This window comes from Ichthyophthirius multifiliis, assembly GCF_000220395.1.
Source record: "Ichthyophthirius multifiliis unplaced genomic scaffold scaff_1120509250828, whole genome shotgun sequence".
Classification (NCBI taxonomy): Eukaryota; Ciliophora; class Oligohymenophorea; order Hymenostomatida; genus Ichthyophthirius; species Ichthyophthirius multifiliis.
Window position 1 is genome coordinate 1 of NW_004086457.1, and position 17,678 is coordinate 17,678.

At 16.9% G+C, this 17,678-nt stretch overlaps 2 protein-coding genes across 2 annotated transcripts, besides 31 other annotated features; both read right to left on the bottom strand. All coding sequences in view use genetic code 6, as the record gives it.

Moving 5' to 3' along the window:
* Positions 1-940: 940 nt before the first annotated feature.
* Positions 941-995: a microsatellite.
* Positions 996-1,223: 228 nt separating this feature from the next.
* Positions 1,224-1,272: a microsatellite.
* Positions 1,273-1,389: 117 nt separating this feature from the next.
* Positions 1,390-1,423: a microsatellite.
* A 288-nt stretch (positions 1,424-1,711) lies between these two features.
* Positions 1,712-1,754: a microsatellite.
* A 72-nt stretch (positions 1,755-1,826) lies between these two features.
* IMG5_096730 (protein kinase domain protein) lies at positions 1,827-4,561 on the bottom strand (the record flags this gene model as incomplete). Its single annotated transcript, XM_004035542.1, has 5 exons — positions 1,827-2,350; positions 2,413-2,816; positions 2,901-3,110; positions 3,166-4,022; positions 4,079-4,561. The coding sequence occupies 5 exons, from the start codon at positions 4,559-4,561 to the stop codon at positions 1,827-1,829; spliced, it is 2,478 nt and encodes an 825-aa protein (XP_004035590.1).
* Positions 2,820-2,886: a microsatellite.
* Positions 3,855-3,879: a microsatellite.
* A 175-nt stretch (positions 4,562-4,736) lies between the features above and the next one.
* Positions 4,737-4,784: a microsatellite.
* Positions 4,751-4,784: a microsatellite.
* A 14-nt stretch (positions 4,785-4,798) lies between these two features.
* Positions 4,799-4,892: a microsatellite.
* Positions 4,803-4,881: a microsatellite.
* Positions 4,893-4,903: 11 nt separating the features above from the next.
* Positions 4,904-7,664, bottom strand: IMG5_096740 (protein kinase domain protein; the record flags this gene model as incomplete). The annotated part of the gene is made up of 6 exons (XM_004035543.1): positions 4,904-5,427; positions 5,502-5,905; positions 5,951-6,160; positions 6,218-6,519; positions 6,626-7,132; positions 7,179-7,664. The coding sequence occupies 6 exons, from the start codon at positions 7,662-7,664 to the stop codon at positions 4,904-4,906; spliced, it is 2,433 nt and encodes an 810-aa protein (XP_004035591.1).
* Positions 5,433-5,500: a microsatellite.
* Positions 6,524-6,609: a microsatellite.
* Positions 6,536-6,624: a microsatellite.
* Positions 6,758-6,797: a microsatellite.
* Positions 7,665-7,951: 287 nt separating the features above from the next.
* Positions 7,952-7,981: a microsatellite.
* A 288-nt stretch (positions 7,982-8,269) lies between these two features.
* Positions 8,270-8,303: a microsatellite.
* A 736-nt stretch (positions 8,304-9,039) lies between these two features.
* Positions 9,040-9,084: a microsatellite.
* Positions 9,044-9,082: a microsatellite.
* Positions 9,085-12,484: 3,400 nt separating the features above from the next.
* Positions 12,485-12,510: a microsatellite.
* A 1,104-nt stretch (positions 12,511-13,614) lies between these two features.
* Positions 13,615-13,652: a microsatellite.
* A 692-nt stretch (positions 13,653-14,344) lies between these two features.
* Positions 14,345-14,378: a microsatellite.
* Positions 14,345-14,388: a microsatellite.
* Positions 14,352-14,386: a microsatellite.
* Positions 14,389-14,667: 279 nt separating the features above from the next.
* Positions 14,668-14,702: a microsatellite.
* Positions 14,703-15,045: 343 nt separating this feature from the next.
* Positions 15,046-15,102: a microsatellite.
* A 64-nt stretch (positions 15,103-15,166) lies between these two features.
* Positions 15,167-15,230: a microsatellite.
* Positions 15,231-16,652: 1,422 nt separating this feature from the next.
* Positions 16,653-16,696: a microsatellite.
* A 416-nt stretch (positions 16,697-17,112) lies between these two features.
* Positions 17,113-17,159: a microsatellite.
* Positions 17,160-17,271: 112 nt separating this feature from the next.
* Positions 17,272-17,307: a microsatellite.
* A 247-nt stretch (positions 17,308-17,554) lies between these two features.
* Positions 17,555-17,608: a microsatellite.
* Positions 17,556-17,606: a microsatellite.
* Positions 17,609-17,678: the final 70 nt, after the last annotated feature.

Consider the following 17,678-nt stretch of genomic DNA (forward strand, 5'->3'; position numbering starts at 1 on the left):
GACTTCATATTATTATTATATTTAATTTTAAAAATGAATTAAAATATTTTTAAATGACTTGTCTTTATTTAACTATATATTGTTTTTATGCACTTTTTATTTAATTTGTTTTAATATATATTATTTTCAATAAAATTTTTTATATTAATCACACAAATATCTAATTTTTTAAAATAAAATATTCTAAATAAGTTATAAAATTATTATCAATAAAAAATAAATTTAACACTTTTTATTAAAAAATGAAATTATATCAAAATAATTTTTTTATTTAATAAAATTATACTTAAAATAAAATGTATATTTTTATTTTTATTAAATTATTTAAAAAAAAAAAAACATATTTTTTCTTTGCTCTTTATATTGATTTATTTATAATAATTATTTTTATTTAATTTTCTTAATTTATCCTAATTTATGAATACAAAAATAATATTCGTTACTTTAATACTTATGAAAAAATAAAAATAAAAAAAAAGGATAGAAAATAATAATAAGTATAAAATATAAAAATGAAAGCAGTGTCAGATCGATATAATAGAGCGATAAGCTCGACAGTTAATGAGTATGTAATCCCTCCACCACAATAAGCGGCGCTGTTTCCCTGTTCTGTTTCCAGCCTGAGGCATCGCAACTCTTTAAAACCCTGCCAACCAATATTGCTATTTGGTTACCATAGTTACTCATTGTTTAGAGTGGGCACACTCTTAGCAAACTGTCTCATCGAACTCTCATACCCTATTAATACCAAACTACACTGTTTATGCTACAAATGTTATAGGCATTGCTGCCCTAGCAATATATAATAGTTTTTGTTAATTTATATATTTGTTTTTATTATTATTTCATAAATTATGGGTTTTAAATATTTTATAAATTTTATTAATTTTTAAAAAAATATCTTTTTAAACAATATTAATTTTTTAATTTTAATATAGAAAATTAAATATAATATAATAAATTATTAAAATAAAAAAATATATAATTAAAATAAATAATTATTAAATTTATACTTTTAATAATAATTACTTTATCATATATTGATTATAATAAATATCATTTATAGATTTTATGTATTTTAAATATGCTTTATTTAAATATCGAATTTTAATGTTATTTGCATTAACTATTGATTAATAATTATTTTTAAGATTAATGAATTTCTACATTTATTGCATATTTTATTTATAAATATAATAATTTATTATAAAATACATTTTAATTAATAATCTAAATATAAATTATATATAATATTTTTAATATAAAATATATTTATTATTGATTTTTATTTTTAATTTCATATCATTTAAATCAATTTTTGTTTATATTAGTTAAGGCGAAAGAATATCTTAATTTTTTTATTTAAATAATTAAAAAAAATAAAATTATATTTATTTATAATTTTTTTTAATTTATTTTTAATATTAAAAAAGTAATATTATTTATAATTTTTTTTTTTTTTTTTTAGATTTTATAAAATATACATTGTGTTTTTGGAAATATTAATAATATACAAAAAAGATGAGTTTAGTTTTATACAGTTTGTTAAATTCTCTTTACATACATAGATATCAAACAATTATTAAAAATATAACCTAATAAAAAAAGGAATAAACAAATTAAATTTAAAAGAGAACTTTTTATTTTTAGCTTAATAATAAAATTAATATATTAAAAAAAAAAAAAAAACTTTTATTTTATTTTTTAATAAAAAAAATATATAAATAGAAATAAAAAATAATTAAATAAAAATATTTTATTTAATATAAAAATAAAATAATAATTATTTAATATTTAAAATATTTAGAAATTTCTTAAAATGATTATCAAAATTCATTATCCCAGTTTTAAATATTTGCCTTTTCCTTATTATAAGTAATATTTAATTAAGCCTAATCAGCCTTTATTTATTAAATAACCGATTTCCCAGCCTTAATTTAATCCTGTATTTCTTTATTTGCAATAATTTTTTTAGCTGGTGGCAAATAAGGAGGTTAAATATTTCTATTATAAAGATCATCCCACGAAAAATTATCAAACCACGGATGAGCCTTCAAAGCCGCAAAGCTACTTCCTAATCTAATCTCTGGTCTTTTTGACAATAATTAACTTATAAAAGCTATAGTATTCCTATCTTTAATGAATTTCGGTAATTTCAATGGTTATTTCATGATTTACTCATAAATTTCATAAGGATCATCAGCATCTTCTGCATAAGGAAGTCCTCCACACATAAACTCATACAAGCAAACTCCTAAACTCCACAAATCAACACTATAAGAATATCCTTTTCCTTAAATAATTTCTGGAGCCATATAATGTGGTGTTCCTATAATAGTAAAAGTTCTTCCTTTTTTTTATTTTTAATATTAATTTAATAAAGCGATTTATTTTTTACTAATAAAATTAAACCTATATTTTTCTCCTAGTTCAAGAATTTACATGTACCCAAGTCTATCAAAAACATAATTCCATTAGAATTTATCATTATATTTTCCGGTTTTAAATCCCTATAGATAATAGTTTTCCCATGCAAATACTCCAGACATAAAATAAGTGTGCCTATATAAAATTAACTCTATTAAACATTCAAAAAGTCCATATCTCTTATAACATCAAAAAGCTCCATTCCTTGAATATATTCGACTAAAAAGTATACACAATAATCATCTTTAAATGTTCGAATAAACTTCATTATAAAATTAAAGTTTGATGCCAATAATATATTCTTTTCCTAAATTACGTATTTTTCGATTTTCTATTATACTATCTAGGCTTTAGATACTGATTTTAATGCGTATAATTAATCACTAGTTCTAATATATATATATATATATATATATATATATATATATATATATATATATATATATATATATTTATATAAACTTATATTTTACTTATTAGCAACTAAGTAAACATTCCCAAATTAACCAGCTCCTAATTTTTTTATATAAATTAAATTATTTAATAGAATATGTGAATAATCATTTGCTTTAGTTTATTATTGCATTTTTATTTCATGAGAATTAGCGTTCTCCTTTATAACATTTTCTATATCTCCACCTATACATTTCTTGAAATTTTCAAAAGAAATAACACACAAAACCCTAAGAATAAGAATATATTCAATTAAAATAACTATATATATATTTAATAAATTACCCATCAGCCTGCATAACAATATCTTTTTTAAAAACTTAACTTTATTAAGCTTTTTTCAAGTATTAATCTCCAAAAAGCCCTCCCTTAACTGCTAATGTATTACCTTAAAATTCCCCTAATTTTCCTTCCAAAACCACTATAAGTTTATTACAAACATTTCCTTTTTCGAAAATGATTTCTTCTTTTTTATGATTTTAAAACATACATTATTTCGTCACTTTTTCGATTTAAATTTTCGTTAACTATTTAAGTAATTAATTTTTATCAAAACCCCATTTAATTATATTATTAAATATAATATTTTATATCTAATCTCCTAATATAGATACTAAATTTTACCTTCCTAAAGACATCAATTAAACCTAAGTCTCCGCTTTTACACTGGCCGCCCTTGTACTGCTTACATAAAGAGCTTGTTCTCCAAAACTATCCCCTTTTTATAATTTCCTGATTATTTTACCACTTTGCCAAACGCTAACAGTACCATCTTTAATCATATAAAACGAATCTGCGGAATCTCCTTCATTTACAATAAACTAATTAGCTTCATATTTAATATTTATCAATGCATTTGCAATACTATCTTTTTATTAAGCATTCATAGACTAAAAAAAATTTACAGACTCCATAAACTATCGATTAGAAGTATAATTATGTTAAACAATATTTTCTATTAAAAAATAATTATTAATAAAAATAAAAATAAAAATAAAATTGCCTACTGTTTTTCTAAAATTAGTCCTATCTATACCCCAAAACCCACATTTTCCTATGCATTTAATAGATGCGCTTCTTAAAGCACTATAAAGTAAAGCCAATTCTCCGAATCCTTCACCTACACTGAGTTTTTTTTTAAACTTTTTGTTAAAAAATTAAAATATAAAAAATAATAATAAATCAAATTTATATTTACTTCGTTATTAATTAAAATCTCAACATCTCCTTTTTCAATAATAAAATAAGAAGAAGCCGAATATCCTTACATAAATACATAATCTTATGAATTTGTGCAATAAAACATTGAGTCGACTACCATTACTAGTTCATCATCAGTTAAAGCATTAAACAAAAAATGATTTCTTAATGATTATAAGATAATTTCTTAATCTTATTTAGTTTTTTCTCTCTCATGTTTTTATATGTTTTCGTAAATAACTTCATTATTAAAATTACTTGCGCGGATTTTCTATGCGAATTTCTTCTTGATTCTCTATTGGGACTTTTTTACTTCTTCAATATGATTATCTTTCTTTATGTGTGTGTTGTCTTTTGAATGGTCAGTATGTGTATGTTATTAGTTTCCTAAAAATTACTTTGGAATTTGGTTACCAAGAATTTCTTCAGTTTGTCTTTAATTAACTGTATTTACATTTTATATACTACTTGAACAACCCATATATAATATTTTATATATTTTTTATATTATTTAATTAATTATTATATTTATTCAAAAAAAAATTTAAATTTTAATAGTATAAATAAAGTTACAATAAAAAATATGTAAATAAAAAATATATATAATTATTATTTATACGTATTTAAATAAAAATTTGTTAAATAGTAAAATTAGTATAAAAAAACATTAAAAAAAATACAAAAAATAAAAAAATAAAATAAATTAATAAATTAATTCATAAATATATATAATATATATATATATATATATATATATATATATATATATAGATATATAGATATATATGTATATATATATATTTTTAAATATAAATACATAGTTTCAAAAATCACTATCCCAATTTTTATTTTTAGCTAATTCGATTTTATATGTATATTTTTAATCAGCTTGGTCGCTTCTAATCTATTAAATAACTAATTTTTCTGCTTTTAATTAATCAGCAATTTATTTTGCATTTACAATTTTTTTAGCAGGTGGAATATAAGGTGGTTTAATTTATCTATTATATAAATCATCCCACGAAAAGTTATCAAACCATGGATGAGCTTTCAAAGTTGCAAAGCTTCCTCCTAATCTAGTTTATGGTCCTTTTGATAAAAGTTAATTAATAATTTTTATTCCTTATTAATCTTTCATAAAACTAGGAAATTTAAGGTTAGTTTTTATAATTTACTCATAAATTTCATAAGGATCATCAGCATCTTCTGCATAAGGAAGTCCTCCACACATAAACTCATACAAGCAAACTCCTAAGCTCCACAAATCAACATTATAAGAATATCCTTTTCCTTAAATAATTTCAGGCGCCATATAATGAGGTGTACCAATAATAGTAAATGTTCTGCCTAATTATATATATATATATATATATATATATATATATATATATATATATATATATATATATATACATATATACCTATATGTTTTCCTTTATCTAAAAATTTACATGTACCTAAATCTATTAAGTACATAATACCTTATGAATCTATCATTATATTTTCAGGTTTTAAATCTCTATAAATTATTTATTTTGAATGTAAATATTCCAAACATAAAATAATAGTTCCAATATAAAACTAACTATCTTACGTTGTTAATATATTCATATCTCTAATTGTATCAAAAAGTTCCATACCTGAAATAAATTCAACCAAAAAATAAACACTTTAATTATCTTTAAATGTTTTTATAAATTTCATTATGAAAGGAAAATCTACTGTTTATAAAACATTTTTTTCCTATATTACATACTATTCTAATTTTTATTATATTATTTAAGCTTTTGATACTGATTTTAATGCATATAATTAATTATTATCTCTTTTATAAATTAAATTATTTATTTTAATAAAATATATATATTACTTATTAGCAACCAAATAAACATTTCCAAACTAACCAGCTCCCAATTTTTTAATATATATAAGACTTTCTAATTGAATATGTGAATAATCAGTTTTTTTAACAAACATAGTCATTTTTTTCTCATGTGATTATTCATTTCTTTTAATAACGCTTTCAATATCTCCTCCTATAGCCCTTTATAAATCATCAATATCTATTGTAGCTAAAACACTATAATATATATATATATATAATATTATAATATTTTTATTAAATTAAAATTATTACCCATCACATTATAATTTAACACCTAATTTTACAGGCTAATTAAGGTTTTCTTTTTTTAAAAATTAATCTCCGTAAATCTAAAATTAAGAAGCAACTTAAACACCATTTTAATTAACTAAACTGCCTTCTAAAACAATTACAATTTAATTAAAATTTTTATCTTTTTCACATATAAAACTATTTTTTAAAAAATTATCTATCTTACAAACTTTCATTATTTTTTCAATTTATATTTTAGTTAATTGTTTAAAAAGTAAACTTTTATCAAAACTCCATCTAATTACGTTATTATAAATAATGTTCTAAAAATAATAAAATTATATATATATATAAATAAATAATAAAAATAAATATATATATATATATAATATATATATATATATATATATATATATATATATTATATACCTATATTTAATCTCCTAAAATAGCCACTAAATTTTACCTTCCTAAACTCAAAAGTTATGTTTAACTCTCAGCTTTTACTGACGCCACTCTTTTACTACTCACATATAGTGCTTATTCTCCAAAAGAGTCTCCTTTTACCATTTTCCTTATAAATTTTCCATTTTACCATATAGTAACTGTTCCTTCTTTTATCATATAGAATGAATCTGCTGAATCTCCTTCATTTACAATAAATTGGTTTGGTTCGTATTTTATATTGATTAATCCTGCTGCTATACTGTCTTTTTATTAAGTAGTCATTGATTTAAAAAAGTTCACACATTCCATAAATTAACGGTTTGATTCATAATTTTTTTATACAATTTCTTCTACTGTTTTTCGAAAAATAACACGGTCAATTGCCCAAAATCCGCATTTCCCTATGCATTTAACTGACGCGCTTCTTTAAGCATTATAAAGAAGTGCTAATTCACCAAATCCTTATCCATTATTTAGTGTTTTTTTGACCTTATTTAGTTTTTTTTTTTTTAAATAATGCTTTCATATATATTACTTCATCATTAATTAATATTTAGACTTATCCGCTATCTAAAATAAAATAAGAAGATGCATTAAATCCTTATTTAAATACAAACTCATCATTATTAGTACAATAATACATTTATTTAATAACTAATTCAAGTTCCAAATCTGATAAAGCATTGAAAAGGAAATGATATCTTAGAGATTTAAGAAGCATTTCCTATACTTTTTTTGTTTTCTCTTTTTCTATTTTATCTATATTTTCGTATAATTAATCATCATGAAATTTACACGCTCGAATTTTTTAATTTAATTTTTTTTGTATTCTTTATTTACTCGCAATATTTGAATCCTTATTAGTATTAATATTATTTACTGTTTCTACTTTATGTTATATAGAATCATTTTATTTCTAAGATTATAAATATACTTTTGGTATTTCATTGCCTAATAATTGATCTCCTTAATATTATTATCTAAAGTTATTTTTTTATTTTGCACTATTTTAACAACCCATTTTTTATAAAAATATTAATATTAAGTAATATATTATTTGTATTTTAACTAAAAAAATAAAAATAAAAAAAAGTAAAATAAAGTAATTTTTTTTTTTTTTAGGTAATAATATTAAATGAAAAATTTCTTTTTATATAGGTAAATAATTATTATTAAAAACATTAAATTAAAATATATTCTATTCTAAAAATATACATAAAAAATTTTTATGGTTATTAATTTTATTTTTTATATATTAATAGCTATTTTATTTTAATTAAAATACAAATTAAAAAAAAATAAAAAAAAAAAATTAAATATTAAAATTAAATATTAAAAATTACTTAATAAAATAAATAAAATGTATTATTTAATTATTTCTTAATATATATTAAATTATTTTTTTATTTATTTTTATATAAAAAATATACAATAATACATAATGATTTTAATTATAAATAGCAAATGTATACTTTTCTTCTATTATTTATTTTCTCCTAGAATTTGTTTAAAAAATCTAATTATTTTTAATATTCATGTGATTTAAAAAATTCGAAGATAATATATAATAATAATAATTAGTTTAGTATAAAATTATTTAATTTTTACAAATAAAATAAAAATACATAAATTTATATTTATATTTATATTTAAAATTATAATTTTTCTCCTTTAATGAATTTTTTTTTTTAAATTGATATTATTTAAAATTTAATTCTTATAATTATAGAATATTTTAAAAAGAGGCTTCTTTAAAATAATAAAAAATTACAAAAATGAGATATAGTGAATTCTTTTATTCTAAAATTTTTCTATATTATTAAATTTGTTTTGAATTTTTTACATTTCCCTTATTATTATTCAATTTTTTTTTTTAGTCACAAGAGGTTGATTATGATTGATTTTTTGTGTATATATATTATATTTTTTTCATTATTTTTATATGTAAATCCCATTTATAATTATATAAAAATCCACTTTATTAATACATTAGTTAGTGTAAATTACTTAAAATGATAATTATAATATATTATAGCATTAAAAATATACTTATGCCTTATATTTTTGTGTCATAACTGTGAATACAGTTTTGTTTGGTTGATATTTTTGTTACTGTTAGTTTTATTATGCAGTTTATTTGCTTATAGTTTAAATTTAATAGTTATTATAGTATAATATATTAAAAATAAATCTAAATAATTAAGAAAGATGTATTTTTAATAAATTTTATATATTGAAATAAATTATAACATATAATTTAAAATATTAAGTAATTATATATTTAGAGTTTAAGTTTTTATAAAAATTTATATGATTCAAAAGTTAAAAAGTCAAATTTTTATATGTTCTTATATCATATAAAATTAAATTTTTGAGATATTTATTATTTTTTATATTTAAATAAAATTAGATAAAATTAAATAAAATTAGATAAAATTAAAAAACATATAAAAAAAAAAATGTCTGTTTATTTTTATTTATTTGTATGCTTCTTTTATTTTTTTAATTCTTTTTAATGTGATAAAGGTAATTGTTTTGTAAAAAAAGGTAGTACTTATTATAGTTGTAATTCCAAATAATAATACAAAATAGATAAAAAAGATGGTATAATTTATTTCAATCTTAAGCCAAATGAAATATTAGGTTAGATATAAAATAGATTTTATTGTGAAAAGGGTTGTCAGATAATTATTGAAATATAATTGACCAATAGATATCCTTATTCATTTGATTTAATAGCTATCTACTCAAACTATTAAAGAACTAAAATTAAAAAAGGTTATCTAAACGTAAAAAATAATAATTTTGTAGAAGAAAACAATTAAAGTACTGAAAATAGTTTTACTTATTAGGCTTTTATTAAAGATTCAATTATTTAGGTCATATTTAAAAATAATTCTGATACTTATAGACTAGGAATAACTAAATTATAATTTGCTTTTTATATATGTATTGATAATTGTATGAAATGCACAACTTCTAGTAATTGTAATGAATGTCTTCCATAATATTTTGTAGTAATTAATAAAGATGGATCTGTTTTATGTGCTCCAGTTGTATTGGGTTGCTAAACATACGATCATGCAAACTGTGTTTCTTGTGCTTTACCTTAATATTTTAGATTTGATTCAGGATAATGTATTAACCATGAAGATTTAATTTCATCAGTTTAATTTGATGAAAATTTTGAAAAATTAGTAGTTAATATTGGAAATAGTGCTTAATCATTATTTTTTAAACTAAATATAGATGATACTAATCTTTAAACTAAAGCATAATAAAGCAAATTTACTCATTAATTATGTTAAGAATTGCTTGTTTTAGATTAGCTATAAGGAAATATTTCTTGTTATTTTAATTTTAATTAAATAGTAATAAACTTAGATCCTTAGCATTGTACAATAAATAAAGGAGATTTATTAAGATTGAAACCTTAAAAATTTTAATTATTGTACGATAATAATAAATTATCAAACCACTTTACATTAATTTCAAAAAAAGTAGAATATAGTCCAACTCAAGTAAATGTTGAGGCAAAAATAGTTGTGACAGATAATATATATAGAAATGAAGTAGGAAAAATTGAAATTACTAGAATTAAAAAGACAGGAAATAAACCATTTAAAAATATCACATGGTCTTTATAATCATGCTCAATTTTAAATTAAGAATAAATAAATTAGTTTAATGCTTAATTTATTTAAGGATAATAAAATAATGTGGTTTTAATTTTATAACCTTTTGCATTATTAGAAGGAGGTAAATATGAATTTAGTGTGAATGCTCTTTCCTTTTATGAATAAACATATAGTGATACTACAATTATAAATGTTTATCCTGATTATAAGATTTTTTTAGAAGCATTGTATGAATCTAATATAATTTATAGATACTAACAACTTAATATAGAAATTAGTTTTGTTACTTTGAAGTATATATTAGGTTAAGGCTTTTAGGATAAAGTAGATGATGAATATGATTTTTAAATCGAACAATTGGATAATTTAGATTAAGATTTGGGAATAAAATAATCACTAAGAACTAAAGAAAATACATATTCGCTCTCTATAATGCCTTTTAAGCTGAAAGTAAATTGTTTTTATAATATGAAAATCACAATTAAATCGTTTAATTTTAAAATTCCAAAAGCTGAATAAATACTAACATTTGAAATAAAATAAAGTGATTTAATTGTTTAAATTTAAGGAGGTAGTAGAATTTAATCTTTTACTTAAATTGCTTAACTTGAAGGCTATATAGATGATATAGATTTAAGTGAATAAGAAAAAGAAATATCAAAATAAAACTATTTTGGAGCAAAAATAAAATGGAGTTGTTTGAATTTAAGTGAAGGAGGAAGTTAATGTAAAAATTAATAGGGCAATATAATTAATTTATAATAAAGTATCAAAATTGAGATTGAAAAACAAACTCTAAATCCTTATTGTAATTATAAATTTGTTTTGGAAGCTACTAGGGAGAATAATTTTTTTTCTTATAGTGTAATGGTCTAGGTAGTTGAATATGATATTCCTCCTTTAAAAAGTTTTATTTCAATTAAAAATTTAAATCAAAAAGTAAGTTTGAATTAATAAATTTATGTAGAATTGCTTTAAGAAGAATCCAGATAAAATTTAGATGATACTTTTTTTAGTGGGACTATTTTATACTAAAATAAAGTAAAAAGTATTATAAAATTTAAATATGATAAAGTTAGATTTAAAGTTTGGAAATATTTTGTTGATTTTTAATCTTAAAATTAAAATTAATTTTAAATTAGATTTTCTGTTAATAATCCTATATTTACAATGCCTGCTTTAGTAACTTATGATTTATATGCAAATGTTGATTATAAAAATTGTAAGATTTAAGAAAAAAATAATAATTTTGTAGGAGAAAGTTTAAAGACTAAATTTGATTTTTTTATTAGTGATTGTTAAAATTAAAATTCTAAAATCTTATATACTTTTTATTTCTATAAAAATTAAGATGAATATTAATAAGAAATTATAAATGAATTATAAACTAAAAGATAATTATTAGCAGAAAATCTAGAGACTAATGGTTTTGAAACTGTATTTCCTTTTGGAGCAGAGATATTAATGTGTAAAATATAAGATTCTTATGGAATAGTTAGGAATATAACTTAAACAATTTAAATAAAATAAAGTTAATAAAATATGAATGATTATATTGTATTTATTAATTAAGAATTCAATTTACATAAATAAAATAATTATAAAAATGAAAAAGAAAAAGTATCTTTTCTGAACATTATTTTGAATGATATTATTCATCATTAAAAATTTTAAAGTTTAAAAAATAATAAATAAATACAAAGCTTATAAAAATATATTTTGGATGAATTTTTGGCTATTAAATATGATTAATAGACGTTTGATTAATATAAATTATAAGTATAAGACTCATTAAAAAACATCTTTAAAAGCTTTTTAGATGTAATTCCATAAACATCTTCATTTGATGATATTGAAAATTATATTACTTATGTGTAAAAATAATTAGATAGTTAAAAAGAGATCCTTTAAAGTGTAACAGCTCAAAATACTGATTAATATGAATAATATACTTAAGCCTAATAAATTATTTTAAAAGAAGTAGAAATAATATATTATATTCAATAACTTGACAGAAATAAATTTACTTAAGATTAAAATTAAATTTTAAATGAAAAGTATATATAATTAGTTTAAAAGATATCAGAAATCTTAAATTATAATGTTATTCCAAATGAAGAATCTATATCTTATAACAAGTTAATAATTTCTTAATAAGTAACTTTTAATAATTTAAAAAGCAAATATTTATCAAATTTAGATCAAAACTAAGAATAAAACTAAGAATAATATTATAATAAAGTTTTTAACATATAGCTTAGAGAATATCCTCCTAATATTGTAAAATATGACAAGAATTTTCCTAATTAAGAAAATCAAGAATTTTAAATTTATGATAAATCCATTACTTATTATAGTACTGATAGTAATAATAAATAAATATAAGTATAATATAATACGACATTTAATAATAAATTTATTTTAAGTTAACCAGTTGAAAATTCAAAAAATTTTTAGTGTATATCACTTGTGAAAAATAAATGGACAAATAATTATTGTTAAAAATATTTAGACGAAACCGGGAGTAACTCTATCAAATAAGTTTCCTGTATATGTAAAAATTATGGTAAATAAACTCTTATAAACGATTTAAAAGGAATCTTTACTGAAAATGAAAATTTATAAAATATTTTTTCTGATAAAGGTGTTTAAAACATATAGAATTTATATAATTGGTATGAATATTCTTCTATTTGGATATCAATTTTACTTATTTTGATTTATATTTATTTATATTTTGAATTAAAAAAGCGAGATAAAATTGAAAATGATAGATTTAAGGAAAGTCCAATAAAATAAAATTAATTAACAGAATTATTATTTTAGTAAGGATTAAACTAAAAATAAAAATAATTATAATTAGCTAATTTAATATGTTAAAATTAAAAACAAGATTAAAGCAATATTACGAAAAATTAATAAACTTATATATCTGATAACTGTTCCTAAAATAGTAAATATAATGCAAATATTAAGTTAAAAAAGAATAAAAGTTAAGATAATGATAAAACTTTAAATATTTAAAATAATATATGCAATTAAGATTTAACCCATAAATAAAATTTATAGTAAAATAAAAATGAATTAGAATATAAAACAAAATAATTTATATTGGAAAATAATAAAAAAAGACGATAGAAAAAAATACATCTTTCTTAAAAAAATATATCATAAGTATCTATATAAGTTGAAAAAACTGATAATTTTAATTCCAATTTTTTACAATTTAATAATAGAAGTAGTATAATGTAAAAAACTTAAAACTAAATAAAAAATTATCAAATAAAACCTTCAGATGTAACAGAAATAAATCTAAAGACCTATAAAAATTTATAAAATATAAATTATGATTAAAATATAAATGATGATTATATATTTAATAATAATTAATATAATTTAAATTATTTAATGAATAAAGCAAAGTAACATAAATATTACTTTTTAGTAAGAATGCATGAACTCTTAGAAATATACACTTAATTTGATGGAAAAATTAGTCGAGTCACAAGATTAACCCTTTAATATTTTAAATTTGTATTCTCAATGGTTGTTAATTGTGTATTTGTTTAAGAATACACTATTCCTTAGAAAATAGTACTCAACTTTTCTTTAGCAATTGTATCGAATATTGTAAACAAAGTAATAGGTATAACATTTTAAGCAAAAAAAAGATTGTTAAACTAATAGGAGTTTTGATTTTAATTTCTATAATTTCATTCTTATATTATTCTTTATTAGTTTCTATTTCTTCAAAAAATTCTAAAGCTTCCAATTAATGGCTATTATTTTATTTAATAGGTATATTTTTCGATATATTTTTAATTGGTATAAGTGTATCAGCATTAAGGTATTTTGTCTTTATTTACACTTTATAGTTTTTAGATAATAATAAGTATACTAGAGTTTAAAGAACATTATTTAAAATATTAAAATTGGAAAATAAATTGATGTAATATTTCGAAATTAAATATATAGATTGAAATGAATATATGTTATTATAATTCAAGAATTAATAATATTATATTTAAAAAAAAAAAAACCAAATTATAAACAAAACAAAAAATTATTTGTTTATTTATTTATTTAATTTATTTATTATTTAATTATCTTTTTTAAATAAAATTTTTTAAAAATTAATAAACATATAATATTATATAAAAAATAAAAAACTTGTGACCCAAAAAAAAAAAAAAAAGGAATAAATATATATTTTATAAGCATTGAAAAATAATTACTCGATTTATAAAAAATACTCTAAAATATAATATCAAATATTAAATATAACTTTTAAAAAAATAATCATGTTTAAGCAAATCTATTACATATAATAAAGAGAGAAAAAATATTTAATAATATTAAATAATTTTATATAAACAAAATTTTATAATTAAAATAAAAAATATTAAAAAAACAAAATATTATAATAAATTTTTAATTTGTTTATATAAATAAATTATACATAATTAACAAGATTATGTGTTATTAACTTAAAAACAAAAATCCTTATAAAAATGTAAATAAATACTACAATTATATTTTTAACAAGAATATAAAACAAAACTAATCTAACTTTTATAGATTAATAAAGATCAAATATTATTAGCGACTTTTTAAATTAAATTTTTTAATTTTATAACATATTTAATGATACTTGAAATTTATTATTTTTTTAAATTATTCCTATTACTATTCTTAAAAAATTTTAATTTCATTTTTTATTTAATATTTGCCTCAGTCATCTATTTCCATTCATTTGTTCGATTAATATATATATATATATATTTATATATTTATATATATTTATTTTATTATAATATATATCTTTGTTATTATAAGTGTCTCTTTTTCTATTTCTCAAATATTTTATTTTTTACAAAATAAAATAATATATTTATAAATATAAATTAATTAAATAATTTATAAATAGTTATATTATATATATATAATTTTTATATGATTTTTTTAATTTATATGTAAAAATTTTAATTTAATCGATTTCATGATCTTAAATTTGTTTATTATAAAATTAAATATATTTAATAATAATGATATTTTTTTAATATGTTTATGATTTGTTATTTTATTTTTTTATTTAAAATACATTATTCATAAATATATAATGTATTATCTTGATTTTTAATTTAAAAAATAATGATTAACTTATTTTATTTATTATATATTAATTTTTTTAAAAAAAATGATAAAAAATAAAAATGATTCGAAAAAAAATACTTTTCTAAATTTTATATAAAATAAAAAAATTAACATAGTTAAAAAAAAATATATAAAATTTATTTTTTAAAGCATAAAAGGATAATATAAAAAATATTTTTCAAAAAAATAAATATTATTTGTATTCATATTTTTCCTATGTTAAAATTTGTTTTTTATTTTTAATTCCTATAATCTATGAATTTATTACAATTACTATAATTATTTGATTCATTAAATCAAATGGATATCTAAATTATAATTTTTAAAAATATATTGTTAAAAAAGCAAATTTAAATACTTTATTAATAATAAATATAATAATAGTTTTATTGCTTAAATTTATAAAAAAATCAAAGTTTTGTCCATTATTATTAATTTAAATTTTATTTGATAAATATTTAATTTTTTTTTTAAAATTACAAATAAAATGACATAATGGCTTTTCCAATATTAAAATTTATCTTAATTATTTTTTTATTTTTATTTTTATTAATAAATAATGTCTTATAAGAAGTAGATACAAATAATAAATTTGTTTATTTTTGTTTTCAAAATTTTCTCGTTTTTATTTTCGAAAATAATAAATTTCTTATTATATTTTGTAAATGATAAAATTATTCAAAAAATGATTTTTTTTATTTTATATTATTATAATTCTTAATTATGTTAGTTTTAATTTAATCTAAATTAATTTTTCTAATAATTTTAATTAATTTTGAAAAAATTATTTTGTTTATTTAATATTTTTATTCGTAATAATTAGTTTTTGCTTTATACATTTTTACATTTGTTTTGTAATAATAATAGTTTTTATTTATATTTTTTTGTATATATATAAAAAAAATTGTTTACATATAATTAAAATCTTAAAGTTAAATATATTTATATTATTATCGATAAAAATATAAAATAATATGTATATATAAAAAGGTAGGTTTAAATTGGTATATTTCTATATTATTTACAATACTAAGGGGTATAATTATTAAATTATTCTTTTAATAAATTTATTTATTTATTTATTTTTATAATTAATATTATATCTTTTTTATTCATATAAAAATTGATAATAATTGATAATAATTTTTATTTTTATTTTATTTAAAACTTTATTTATATAAAAAATATGATTTTTAATAAATTTTAATTGTTATGATAAATGTATATAAATAACAAATGTATTATATTACAAAATGTATATTTTATAATAAATTATAAAATATCACTTAAGTAGGTTTAATTCGTAATTATTTTCTCAAATAAAATAAATATATTTATATCTTTAATTAAAAATAAAATGATAATTTTCTATAAAATGAAATTAAATAAAACCTAAATATATAAATTAAATATAGAAAAATAGATTTTAAACAATTAAAAAAAATATATTTACTTGAAATGATAAAAAAATATATTTTAAATGAAAAAAAAGAAATATAATAAAATAAAAAACAATTCTATTAAAAAAAGGAACTATAATGTTAATAAAGTATTTATTTGATTATATTTTAGAAATTATATTTAATATATGTTTTATTTTTATAATTAATAATAGATATATATTTTTTATTCATATATTAGTATAATAAATTAATATTATAAATTATATGTTTATATATAAATAAATTAAAAAGAAAATAAAAAAATATAAAACAAAAAATAAAGTATATAAAATGATTATTTTTTATTATAATTAAACAAGTAAACTAATATATTATTCATAAAAAGAAAAATTTTAAAAGATTTTTATTTTTATAAATATAATCGAAAAGATACATAAATATTATTATATATAAATATATTATTATATAATAGAAAAATATATATATGTAATGTATATAAAATATATTTATATTATTATTATTTTAATTTTATTTATTATTTTTAGCACATTTTTATTTTATTTTATCTAATAAATCAATAAAAAAAAATTCAATAATCAATTTAATATAACATTAATATTATATTTTGTGTTTTTAAAAAAAAAAGATATAGAAAAAATAAAAAAAAAAGTTAAAAATAATATATAATTTTATTTATTTTAGTTATTTATTTATCTATTTTCTTTTTTTATTATATTTTTTTTTTTTTTAAATTATTATTTTTATTTTAAGTATAATTATTTTATTTAATTTTTTTTATTTATTTATCTTTATTATATTAATTATTTAAAAATGAACTAA